This window comes from Stegodyphus dumicola, chromosome 5 (assembly GCF_044657685.1).
Source record: "Stegodyphus dumicola isolate Sdum_Otavi_A_Nest chromosome 5, ASM4465768v1".
Classification (NCBI taxonomy): domain Eukaryota; kingdom Metazoa; phylum Arthropoda; class Arachnida; order Araneae; family Eresidae; genus Stegodyphus; species Stegodyphus dumicola.
Window position 1 is genome coordinate 49,676,110 of NC_140772.1, and position 12,827 is coordinate 49,688,936.

The 12,827-nt window shown below is 32.5% G+C and overlaps 1 protein-coding gene across 5 annotated transcripts in view; it reads right to left on the reverse strand.

Annotated features, from left to right (window-relative positions):
* LOC118190059 (tight junction protein 1-like) overlaps nucleotides 1-12,827 on the reverse strand; it is a 663,736-nt gene that overhangs the window by 29,672 nt on the left and 621,237 nt on the right. For all 5 annotated transcript variants that reach the window (XM_085816638.1, XM_085816637.1, XM_085816639.1 and 2 more), the window contains 4 exons: nucleotides 3,218-3,388; nucleotides 2,882-3,018; nucleotides 357-407; nucleotides 152-247 (listed from right to left, as the gene is read on the reverse strand). In XM_085816638.1, the coding sequence (XP_085672764.1) occupies nucleotides 152-247; nucleotides 357-407; nucleotides 2,882-3,018; nucleotides 3,218-3,388 (455 nt within the window). The remainder of the gene's footprint in view (nucleotides 1-151; nucleotides 248-356; nucleotides 408-2,881; nucleotides 3,019-3,217; nucleotides 3,389-12,827) is intronic.

Sequence of the window (12,827 nt, forward strand, 5' to 3'; positions counted from 1 at the left end):
TCAATGGAGTAAAATCACAGAATAAAATGTTTTAAAAGATAACATATATATAATCAGTTATTACTTCAAAATACTATCATATAAAACGGATAATAACATTCATTTGTTTAAAATATTTGATAAAATATTCACAGTAAGAAAACAAACATACGCGGTGATGCATAGCATTCAGGATAATCTTTTAATAGCCTTTCTTTTACAATATCTGTTAGAGGTCCAAAAATAACGACAGGTCTAATAAATCCAGCTGTAAATATTAAAAACAATGTTATTACTTGTTTCTGAATGCAAACAATGAAATTGTAAAAAATAAAAAAATTATAACTGAGTATAAATACTGGAAAAATAATACCTACGTTGTTTCATTACAACTCTTTCATATGGAGGAAACCTTGTCACAGAATCCGCTATATGTAAAAAAAAGCAAAATTATTTTCATTTAGATTTGCAGTATAGTAACATGCAATAACATGCAAATTGCTGCTGATTTACAGTTGCAATGCATCTGTAGGAAAACATCAGGCTTGAAAAAATGAAATAATGCTTCACAAAAAAATAGCTGAAATTTATGTAATCTTGGGTTACAAAAACCTCTTACACTGGTGGCTATCAAAATTACACCACGAGACCATCATCTATCAAATGTCAAATTTGCATGAAAGGTACTTCATATTCCAGCATGAAAGGTACTTCATGCTGGAATACGCAAAATATTAGCATTCTAGCACATGTACGCAAAAGTAGGTATGAATAATGTCATCTACACTGTGTATAAGTAGGAAGATTGAACAGTGGATTTCTCATTTGGAAATCACATTTGAACATTGGTTATCTATACAGAGGTTGTGTTATTGGTTATCTATACAGAGGTTGTGTTATTGGTTATCTATGCAGAAGTTGTGTTATGTCTCATGCAAGAAAAAATTTCTCCCAACACATATCGAGATTTGACCGTGGCAGAATCTATGGCCTACTGGGACTACAGTTTATCTTCTGTGACACTGTTAATCTTGTTGGGTTGGATTCCAAGAATGTCATACTAATATGGAATAAGTCCAGGAGGGCCATGCAGGTCCTGAATGCCATGCAGGATCTCAGCAGTATCAGTCAGTCTGATTGACAAGACAATTTGTCCACTTGGCTTTGTGAAATCATACTGCTACATCGCATACCATAAGTCAGAACATTAGCTCATGTGCAGAACAACTTTCCACAAGGACAGTATGATGATGTTTGCAGCACCACAGACTGTCAGCATGGTAGCTATTCCTGTGGCTTCCCTCGATACTGCAGCAGAATCAAATGCAGCTAGAGTGGTGCAACAAAGGATGACACTAGACCCGGAAGTTGCACCATGTTGTTTATTCAAACAAATTCTGGTTCTGCATATGACATTATGATGGATGTATACATGTGTGAAGGCACCAAGGAGAATCATTGTTGCCTGATTGTATTTGTCATTATCATACAGGCCTCGCATCTGGTGATGGCATTGGGTACACGTCTTGGAGACCTCTTTTTTGCATAGACGGAAATATAAACAACGGCCTTAACATTTCTAACATGTTAACTCCTGTGGCTGTGCCCTATCTTTGAGGCCTGCATGATGCCACCTTTCAAGAAGATAATGCACTACCACATGTTGGCCTGTGCTGTCCTTACTTTCCTCAATACAGTGTGTGTTTAACTGTTGCCTTGGGCAGCACTTTCTGGAAAACTCTCCCTTATTGAGAAATCTGGTCATAAGTTGCTGAGAGACTGACATGCAACCACTTGCCAGCCACTATGATTGGTGAGCTCTGGCATAAAGTGGCATGGAATGAAGTACCCACTTCTATCATCTCCCTGCAGTATTCCTCAATGAACAGGACAGGAGTTAAAAAATATAGATAGTTAGATATCTATCATTCATGCTCAGTTTTACTTGATGCCTAGTTGGATTACAGCTATTGTTGCTGCAAGAGATGGCAGCAACAATAGCTGTGTGCTGAATTTTGTACAATATGTATATATTCCAAATCACCTGATTATTTACATAATTGAATCTTTCTCCCAATTATATTGTATATATACAATAAATAATTCTGCTATTTGCTTTCCTTTTGTGTTTAGCAATTTTATTGGCCATCAGTATATATAAATAATGACTGACTATTATAAAATTATTATATAATACTAATAGTTTATCTATTTGCATTTCCAAAACAAAGAATTATGATATGCATATCAAATTCCAAATGACTTGGTAGCATATTTTAATGAGAAAAACTGATTCATGCTATTTTGCAAAAATTAATGAGCTGCATAAAAATGGTTTGGTGACTTTCCTATTTATTGGTTAAAACAGTGAAGCACTTCATTTGTGACTTGTGAAAGTAAAAAAAAAACTATATCTCAGTGTTGCATAAAAAGATAACACAAATATTATTATTATAAAATTACTTACTTAAAGGAAATAATAAATATTTGCTGTACATTTGATATTCAAAATTAAATAAATCTTGTACTGAAATTAAATATATGCTACTATAATTTTTTTTTTTTTTTTTTTTTTTTTTTTTTTTTGTCATTTTGAAAGTTTTATGTTTATGTAGAATGATACACTATGAAAAATGTTTACAAAGTAATACTATTACTTACACATTATAGTTAATGATATAACATTTTTATTAAAATTTATTCCTGCAAAAATGTTTATTGTCTAATATGACTTGAGAATTTGAGAGCTTTGAGAAATGTCAAATATGATGAAAGGACCACGATATACAGCAGTATAAAATACAATTAATAAAATGTTTCTATTATTAACACATTACAGTTAAAGATAACAGTGCCTCTAAAACATTGTTACAGATAAAGAACATATTTTTGATTAATTTACCGAGAACAACATCTTCCCAATGATCTTTACACAGTGATTTAGATCGGCGAGCTCTTCGGCGGAAAAAATTTCCACGACTTTCATTATCACTGTCCTTCTTAGAAGAAGTCTGTTGAGCATGTGCTATTTCTCGTCCCCTAGTTGTATAAGGGAAAAATCAATAATTAATTCCAATAATTTTTCTGCATTATTGTTTCAGGATATTTTATAAAAATGTAAAATAATTAAATTTATAAGTAAATTATTTGTGGCAAATAAATAATTTCATAAATTCAGACATACTATTAAGAGAAAAAATACTTATGGTTAACAGTTGTTAAAGGATAAAAAATGCACCTGGCACTATTTGGTATAACTCCTCTTTGTATTTCTTGTCCATTTCTACCTAGTCGATATACAAGCCAAGAACCAGCATTTCCATTGTATAGAGTATCAACTACGTGAAACACTTCACCTTTGCGAAAACTCAGCTCACCTTTGCCACTACTTTCATGACTAAAATGAGTTCTGTTAACAAAAAAAAAAAAAAAAAAAAAATATTGTAAGAGTTAAAATTTAAGTAAACACACTAAAAATAATGGATAAACTATTATTATATACCTCATATCTATTTATCAATTCTGAAAAGTAAAAAATTATTTCTAAAAAAATTATTTTTTACTATTCTAAAAAAAATTAATTGCTCAGATTTTCCATGGTAGTTAGTATTAATTACAATTAGGTTAAGCTTACGTCTGCATAAATTTGCATAACTTAAAATATATTCGATGATATAAGAACAAGTGTCAGAAATAATTATAATGAAGTTACCAGAAATATCTTTCTTTCAATAATGTGAGAAAAAAATATTGCAAAGAACTTGGGAAGGATACATAGCCTTATTTTTAGAATGAGAACTAATTTCAACACAAGTTTTCTGAGTAACATTCATTGCTGTTCCCTAATAAATAGGAGATTAAAGTGATACACATTTTACTCGAAATTATTTTCAGTGCAAAAATTAGGATAATTTTGTTAAATGTGATTTATAATAATAACGGTTTGATTTTAAAGTATGAGTACAACTTGACTTACAAGTATAATTAATCTTTTTACAGAATGAGAGGTTAAAATAAATTCTGTGAAGGGGAAAAAAATTGCTTTCAAACCCTTTTTTTAGTCCCAAATGGGTGTTAGCCCAGAAGGGCTCATAATTTCATTTTGGCATTTTGCCTTGGTTAACTATAAAACAGCATTTCACTTTTCAAATTGTTGCCACCAAATATTACAGCCCTGCTTTATATTTAATAAAATTAAATAATGAAGAATCTGAATGAATGTAGGTATGTTTCTGGCTTTGTGAAAAAACAACGGTACTTACAGACATCAAATTTTGAATAACGTAGTGCTTCACTCAAATATTTTTTATCACTCAAATTTGTTTTATTATTTATTTTATTTTTTGTAAAACTTAAACAAATTTTTGTGTAACAAACTCAGAGATTTCAAAACGTTCCATTAACATTAACAGCACATGTATTTTCAAGTACAGATACTTTATGCACAAGGTTTCTTTTCATTTCTTACTGGTATTATGTTGGTAACTTTCTTACTGGTAGTTACTGGTACTATTATGTTGGTTAGTTACAATGTCTAACGGTATTTTGTGTCGTATGACTATGAATGTCTATATCAGTTTTCAAATCCATTTTTGAAACCCCCGTGAATAAAACGCTCCTTTGGGCATAATATAAAATCTGAAAATGCTTTTAGATTTTTTTTTGTTTTTTGTTTTCGTTTATTTTACTTTATTAACTTTTTTATTTTTAAAGTGAATTTCATTTTGAGCTAAACTTTATGATTAGACTCTATATCATTCACAAACCTCTTTAAAAATTTGATAAATGCAAAGTAGTATATAGTTTAATGTCACTGCTTATTCAAAAACTATGAGCGAACATAATTAACACATCACATTGTATTGAATGATGTAATAAACAATATCACTATTAATGACTGATATGGAAAAGATTAAGACGTAGAAAACTATAATTATTCAAGCCTGATAAAAAAATAATATTTTCAGAACAGAATTTTATAAGACATTTGCAATAGAACAATAAATAAAATCTAACTATCTACAGTGAACAGGTTTTCTTTACTCGATGAAAAAATAAAAATACTGACTAAAATAATTATGGCTTTTTTTCAATATTATTACTTATTTTTAAACATTTTGGGTTTACATCTTAATCTTTTACTAAATACAGTCAAAAGTCGTTAATCCGGACTCGTCGGGACTTCGGCGATTCCGGATTATCGATTTTTCCGGATTATAGATCATCAGTTTAAATCTGGTAAAATGGCATGAAGAAATTATAAAATTAAAAATATGAAACCGTAATTTACGAAATAAAGAACAATTATGATCTAAAGTGTATCAAAATTTACAAAAAAAAAAAAAAAAAAAAAAAAAAAAAAAAAAAAAAAAAAAAAAAAGCTTAATATTTATTTGTTTACTTTTTTAAACATTTCTTTCAATGTAAGTTGTTTAAGTTGCTTCGTTTTTTATGTGATAATAAATTGTCTTTAATTCTATAAACATACATAATTTCTTGTTCAGTTACAAAGTTCCGCTGTTCAAGTCCTATAATTGCTGTGTCGGGAATACCGACTAATTTGTCAATCGAAATTTTTTCGTTTTCAATAACCTCTGTCACTTTCTTCGCTATCGGAAGCGAATTATAATGACGAGGCATTTGATTTAAATCATATCAAAGACGGAGTATATCGAAATGAATACTACATTTAGTAAGCAATTATAAGCCAAATAAAATAAAAACATCTGCCCTGAAGATAAGGATAGTGCTGACAGATCAACTTCCAATTCATCGCGCGCCCGCCGCGACGTTAAAGATAAACAAAGTTTAGATAAACAAACGTTAAAGTTTAGATAGACAAAGGATATGCCTTTATCCATTTTTTACAGCAATTCCACTTTTTGTTTAATGGACTCCGAAACATACTTTCGCTTTGTAGATCCGTTACATATTAGTAAATATAAATCGGAAATTCTATTTGACATAATCGAAAGTTCAAGCTTACTTTTATGAAATTGCTCTAACAGTCTGAGAAAAATAATAAGCCGGATCCAATTCGAAGATTAAGGAATAACGCAATCTGCAACATTAACTGAAATAGATAATTAGAGCTTAGCTTATACCGTCCGTTATACATTAAACGCGCATTCGTAAGCGTATTTTGCGCACGCGCACACGCAAATTCGCAGCCGTAAAGGTCTTACGCGCATGCGTCAACTAGACGCATGCGCAGAAAGTTTGTAGTTTTGAGGTCCGGATTATAGATTATTCCGGATTATGGGTGTCCGAATTAACGACTTTTGACTGTACTTTTTTCTATTAATGTTGCTAATTTCTTTACTATCCAATACTGATTAATTCTTTCTTGGTACACAATGTTATTTAAAGCAAAACTTTCTTCCCATGAAGCCATATGCAGAATTACATTTTGATTACATAAACAAGATAATTTGTTTCATTACTAACTAAATTACTAAATAAATAAACAAATTCATTACTAATCAAAAAATAAATAAATAAAGATCAAAGCCTTATTAGTTTATTGAGAGATTTATAAAATAACTTTGTTGCAGAGCGTTTATGCACTTTCTATAAATATTTTAAAACATAATATATTAAAATAACAATTTATCAGTCAATAGCTGATATTAATAAGCATTTCACTCGAATTCATAACAGATAAAAATGTTATTTCTTTATTTCGAAGAAGATTCGTTTTTCACCTCATCATGTCATAGGCATATTTAAATCTGAATACATAGTGAGCCCATATCAGTTTTCAACTAACTACTATTTTGTCATCTGTTTAGGAGGATCAAGTACTTTACAGCTTTCTATTGCTCCTCATTTAATAAGCAGTTATCTGTGAATTAATATTAAGCCTAAAAGTTGAGTAGTTTTTAATTAAATGCTTATCCCCCCTCCCACAGCAGGGGATGTCAGATAAGTCATTTAGAAGAGCTGAGCAGTTTCTTTGTGAAGTTAAATTTCGTTAAGTTTAGGCTCCTCTCAAAATCATTAATTTCATTCTATTACTTCTTTGTACGAAGTAAATAGGAAGTATTGTAATAGCGAAAAGTTTCAGGCAGCATATTTCAACGAAAATATCCATTTTGACCGCTATCGAATGCAATTTAACGATGTTTTTGCGTGATATCTGTACGTAAGGACAGAATAAAAGACTCTTTTCCTCCAAAAAAATTATAAAACTGCTTTAAAATTAATTCTGAAGAGAATTTTTCGTGGCGTCTGTACGAACGTATGTACGTACGTACGTATCTCGCATAACTCAAAAACAAGTAGCCTCAGAACGTTGAAATTTTGTATATAGGACTGCTATAACATGTAGATGTGCACCTCGTATTTTGGCTGCAATCGGCCGCACCAAACGTATATAAATATATTTATATATATATCCACTCTATTACCCGGCTCAGTGATCTCAGTTTCTTTACTCTTATATGTTTGTAAATTGTACATTTTTTTTTTTCTTTAAAAATGATTGAATTATATTGTTTTTATCTTCCGGTTAAGGATTTTATGCCTTTAGTAAATCTGTGTGCAATATTTTTAGAATTATCAGCAATTTTAAAGTTGTTTAATTGCCGCTAAGCCTGTTTTAATGGTGGCCATTGATGTTTACATTTGAAACAGGAGACTAGTGGATTTGTTGCCAATATAGAGAAACTTAGCTTCGCAACAACAAAGATAACGCATTCATTTATTATTGCCAATTAAATCATGCTTAATTCTTTCTGGAATTTTTTCGAGGAAATAAGCGTTTGAGATTTAATTCGTAATTTTTAATAAAGATATTTTGAGTTCTTATGTATTTTTGCCTTCTCGCGAAGTAAGAACTGAATTAATTAAATGAGAAATACTCAATCGTCTGTGAAAAACTGTTTCTTTTTTGTTTTATTTGCTTAATTTCTTTTATACATAGTTCTAGCTTTATTATAGTATTTGAATAGAACATATGGCAACGATTAGATAATTCTTTAAATGATATACATTTTGTGCATTCTGAGTTATAATATGAATGTAATATAATACTGTTAAGTAAACCTAGCGCCGGAGTGTCACTATGGTAAACAAAGTGAATTTTAAAGAATGCATTTATTCTATTGTGGTTTATGCGCTGTCGGCGAAGTAGGTTTAATTCAATCTAATAAGTTTAAATAAAATGCAAGAAAAAATGCGTATAATTTAATATTCCGTACAAGGAAGTCATGTGGTGTACACATCAGATTTTTTATAATTCTGCTACAATATTGGCAGTTATTTTCACATCTTATGTTAATCAATATGGATGTTTTAGACATTACTGAAACTAAAAGGGAAAAAATCTTTAGCCCTTTATAAAGGTTATCGTTATCGAATTCGGAATAGAAATAAGAAAAAATGTAGTTTATTGGATTTGCATAAATGAAAGAGTTAAAAACTGTAAAGGCGCAATTAAAACCAAAGCAGAAGTCGTTTTAGAAGAACGAACGTCATTTTAGTACTTTGTTTTAGAACGAATATTTGTTCTGAAAAATATTATTATAACTCGCGTTATGCAGAATTTTGGAAGAATATTGATTTTTAATTTAGGAAACGATCTTTTAGGTCATTGCCAAAATCATCGCAGAGTTTGAATATCTCTCTCTCCTTTTAAATACAATATTAGCTTCATCCATGCAAAGATCTGAGATCGTAAATATTTCTCGATTATTCGTTTTAAAAATTATTTTTTCTAAATCTGAAATCTTTTGCTATCCTACATTTCGGGAGAGGCCAAGGTCCACTCGGCCTCTCGCTATGTAACCCCTTTAAGAAGAGAGGTAATGAAGATTGATGATTTTGCGGAAACAGGAACGTTTTTGACAACAGCGGAAACAGAAATCGCTGAAACAGAAAGACACCAGTAGACCGCTGTTCGAAAAGACAGAAATCTTCATAGTCGCTAAGGAAGCATGCACAAACTGAAGATCAGTTTCTCACTTGAAAATGATTATTTGCATTCTTATGACAATCAGATGTTCTTCATAAAGGTACTTTTACCTAAATCCAATTTTCGTTTCAATTGCTGATTAATTAATTAAACAGGGGATGAAATAAATCTTTGGCATCTTATAAAGGTCTCCGCAAACTCCCAATTTTCAGAAAGGTGTGTACCTTAACACAAATCTGATTTTCATTTCAGTTACTGATTAATTAATTAAGCAGAGAATGAAGTAACGCTAAATTGTCACAAAGTTGCCTGCACCTTTATAAAAAATGCGAAACTGGTATAACGATGCAGCAGTGCCGGATCTTTGATTTTTCTGATGTGGGGCAAAAGCTAAAACTGCCGCCCTCCCCATCATCTTTCAAGTTTCTCTAACAAGTTTTAATTTGTTAAGTAAATACAGAAATAGATAGGGTTTAAGGTAAAAAAACCTAAGCTCCATTTTATACTAAATTCTTTACGTTTTTTTTTTTTTTTTTTTTTTTTCAATAAAGGAAAAATACGTACCAAAGAGCTACATAATTAGAAAATCGTCCCCTTCTATGAGGATCGCCTTTCTGGTGAGCTTACTTTCGGATTCAATCCTAAGCCTAACTAATCCTCCAGTCCTCACCACCATTCGTTTTTCCGCTCTAGGGAGAACGGCATCTCCTAAGCTTCTCACTATTCCGTATTATTGCATGGTTAAATTAGGTTAGGTTAGATTATATGAATATAGCAAAAACAGGATGGCTATCTGCTTAGAGGAGAGGTGCTTTCGTGTAGGAACTTTTTAAAGGAAGCTGGCTCGTATTCACATTATACATGAGGAAATCCACGAAAACAAACCATGCAGCCAGCCCGTTCTCCTGGGTTTGAAACCAGGCAAAATTGAACTACCAGTATTCAGCGGATTTGTCTGATTATATATTATGTGTTTCGCCATTAGGCACTGCATGGAGAACGAGGAATGCCCCGTGGAAAAAAAATTGTAAGGGAAACTGGCTCTTCTCTATGTTACACACGGGGAAATTCACGGAAATGCTCATACATTCAGCACGTTCACATATATTTGACCCTCGGACCGAACTACTAGTGCTCAGATGCTTTTATTGCTCAGCCACTAAAGCTTCGTTCAGACGGGGCGTAAAGGGCATAAGTGGTTAAAGCCAAGCTCCGTTGCCACGGCAATCAGTCTGTCCTACGTCACAAAATCTGGTTTAGTGCTCGTGGCATAGGGTTCAAAGTTTTCAACTTTACGCCGAGTTTGGAATAAGCGTCAACCAATCAGAGGGAAGCTAAAATGAAGCGGCGTTCTACAAAAGATTTCGCTGTCATAAAACAAGCAGAGAGAACGCGGGAAATCAATCAAGCAGGAGAACAGCGGGGGAAAGTTGTAGACACATCCACACATGCGCAAATTTAGCCTCTCTCACTGGCCACGGCTTACACCCCATTCTCGCAAGTGTGAACGGAATTCCCGTATTTTATGCCCTTATGACTACGCCTTACGTCGTCATCTGAACGCAGCCTAATAAGACCACTGCATACAAAATATGGGCTATTACTGAGAATATTCGTGCTTCCTGTCTTGTTTTTCATACTTCCTATATCATAAGTAATTTTAAGTTTTTACCTGCCTTAACGCTATTAAATATCACGGAATTAGTAACGAAAATTAAAATTTTACTCTGTAAGCCTTTTGTTCTGCAACTAAAGTGCATGGAATCGTCATAATTTGATCAGCGGTTTGATTTTCGGATATCAGAATCGCGAGACTTAATAAACGCTCCTGGCTCACCAATGATCGTAGATAATTTTAATTTGCTGAAACTTCGATCTGAACAGGTTGAAGTGTTCGTGATTCAGCCTCAAACAGTTCATCAGATTGCTTTTTGTGTTTGGAATTCTTTCTTTGTCAGAATAGACTCAACTGCAATTTTTTCGGCTACTGTTTTAGACTCTTGTATCCAATATTCCATATAAATTTTCTCTCATTTCTTATAATTCCTCAGTTTTGGTCAGTTCTTTCGTTAACTAGACAGAACGCGCAAGAGGAATTCTTTTTGAATTTCTATATTTGCTCGATTGAATTCTGAAAAAATATTAGCTCGAATTTTCAGGTTGATAGTAAATTCAAAATTTTTCACAGCATTTACCAGATGTCCTACCTCGTGCTTTGATTCCGCATCAAGAGAAATATCTTTAATTTCTTTTAAATATTTTATACTTCCGGTAAATTCATTAGAAGGTCTTTCACAGCCACATATTTTGCCGACCATCTCGTCTGGCTGCTTCCTTTAAAGTTGTATTTTGTACATTTTTTCATAATATACCATCGAGTAGTGCATCCACAAAAGAGCGAAGTATTTTCTGAGTAATTCCAAACAGATTAACAGCTTTCGGGCACGAAGGAGAAGAATGCACACCGACCAGATACGAGGAGTGAGCCAAACAGGGCACAAATTCCTCCAGGTTATTCATTTCTGTAATTCTAGCTTCTACTGTTTTAGAAATGCCAGCCATATTAGACCCGTTGTCGTAAGACTGACACTGACATTTTCCAATGTTTAAACCATCAAGTGTCAATTAAGACACTAATTTTCTACAATGCGTTCAGTAAAACATTTCCCCATCTTTCCACCAACTTCTATGAAATCATATGTCTTAAATTAAGACTGGTACTTAAGAGTTGAATTATGTTTGGCAAGCGAAGAGATTTTAAATTTAGAAAATTTCCATCGTTAGGTCGAGGACACTTTGTGAACAGGCTACTTGGGATTTCATCAGACCCAAAAAAAGAACGATAGTTTGTTGAAAGATACAGTACCGCATTCATAATTATGTAGAATTTTTCTCCATTTTTCTTTCTCCGTGTGAATGAGTCGCTCAGTGTCGTGGTCACAATTTCATTTGCTGTACTTGAATTTTGCACTTAATCATGCACCTCTGTGGATTCCAGACCCTTCATGCTCAGTTAATCTTGCTAAAAATTTTTCCAATTAATGAATCGAATCCTGTAGTATGGTGTAGCGGCAGCACCATGTTTCTGATAAATCTCGCAGGGTGTACCAAAAATTGGATTCTTGTTTTTAGAATATGTAAACCAAGACCTTCTAAGCTTTTCATTATTTACTAATGTTCTGTATTACATGTCAAATGTCTGCCATCACATTCAATGGTACTGAGGTTTAAGTTTTACCGGATATTTACTGGCTAATAATACTTACTGACTGACTGCTTAAGAAAGATTGTTGGTGATCGTTCATTTTTTTTTTTTTTTTTTTTTTTTTCTATGACAGCCAACTGCATGAATCCAAAAAATCAAAAATGTTTAGTTTTTCGCCGTTCTGCTGCCCGCCCCCATCTAAATGAAGAGATCTTTATATCATGGTTTCATGTCCTCCAGCTATTCGTTTGATGTCGATGAAGGAGGTTGTTCTTTCCAAATGCTGACTTGTAGATTGTTTGAGGATGATATATGCAGTCATGTTTTGCCGCGCCGATTGCAAGAAATATTAATACCCTCTAGAATCCCAGCATAATTGCAATTGCGGCAGGGTCTGACGGTTTACTTATTAGATGCAAAGTTATTTTTTCATCTTAGCTGAAATTTGTTTTCTCTGCTTGGCCTTATCTTTGGCTCGTTTCCTATATTCCGCTTTTCTCTTCTTCGGCGCGCAGATGGTTTGTTTTAATCTAAATGAAATACACTATGAATTGCCTTAATAAGAATAACTAAGAATTGACGTAATTACACTCAACAGTCCTAAATAAATGCGCGCTTCTCGTTAAATATAGTGCTGACTATTGAAAGCAAGCATATTTAAGAAAAAAAAAAAAAAAAAAAAACGAAAAAAAGAGTACAGAAGAGACCTGAAAACTTGAAAAAAAAAAG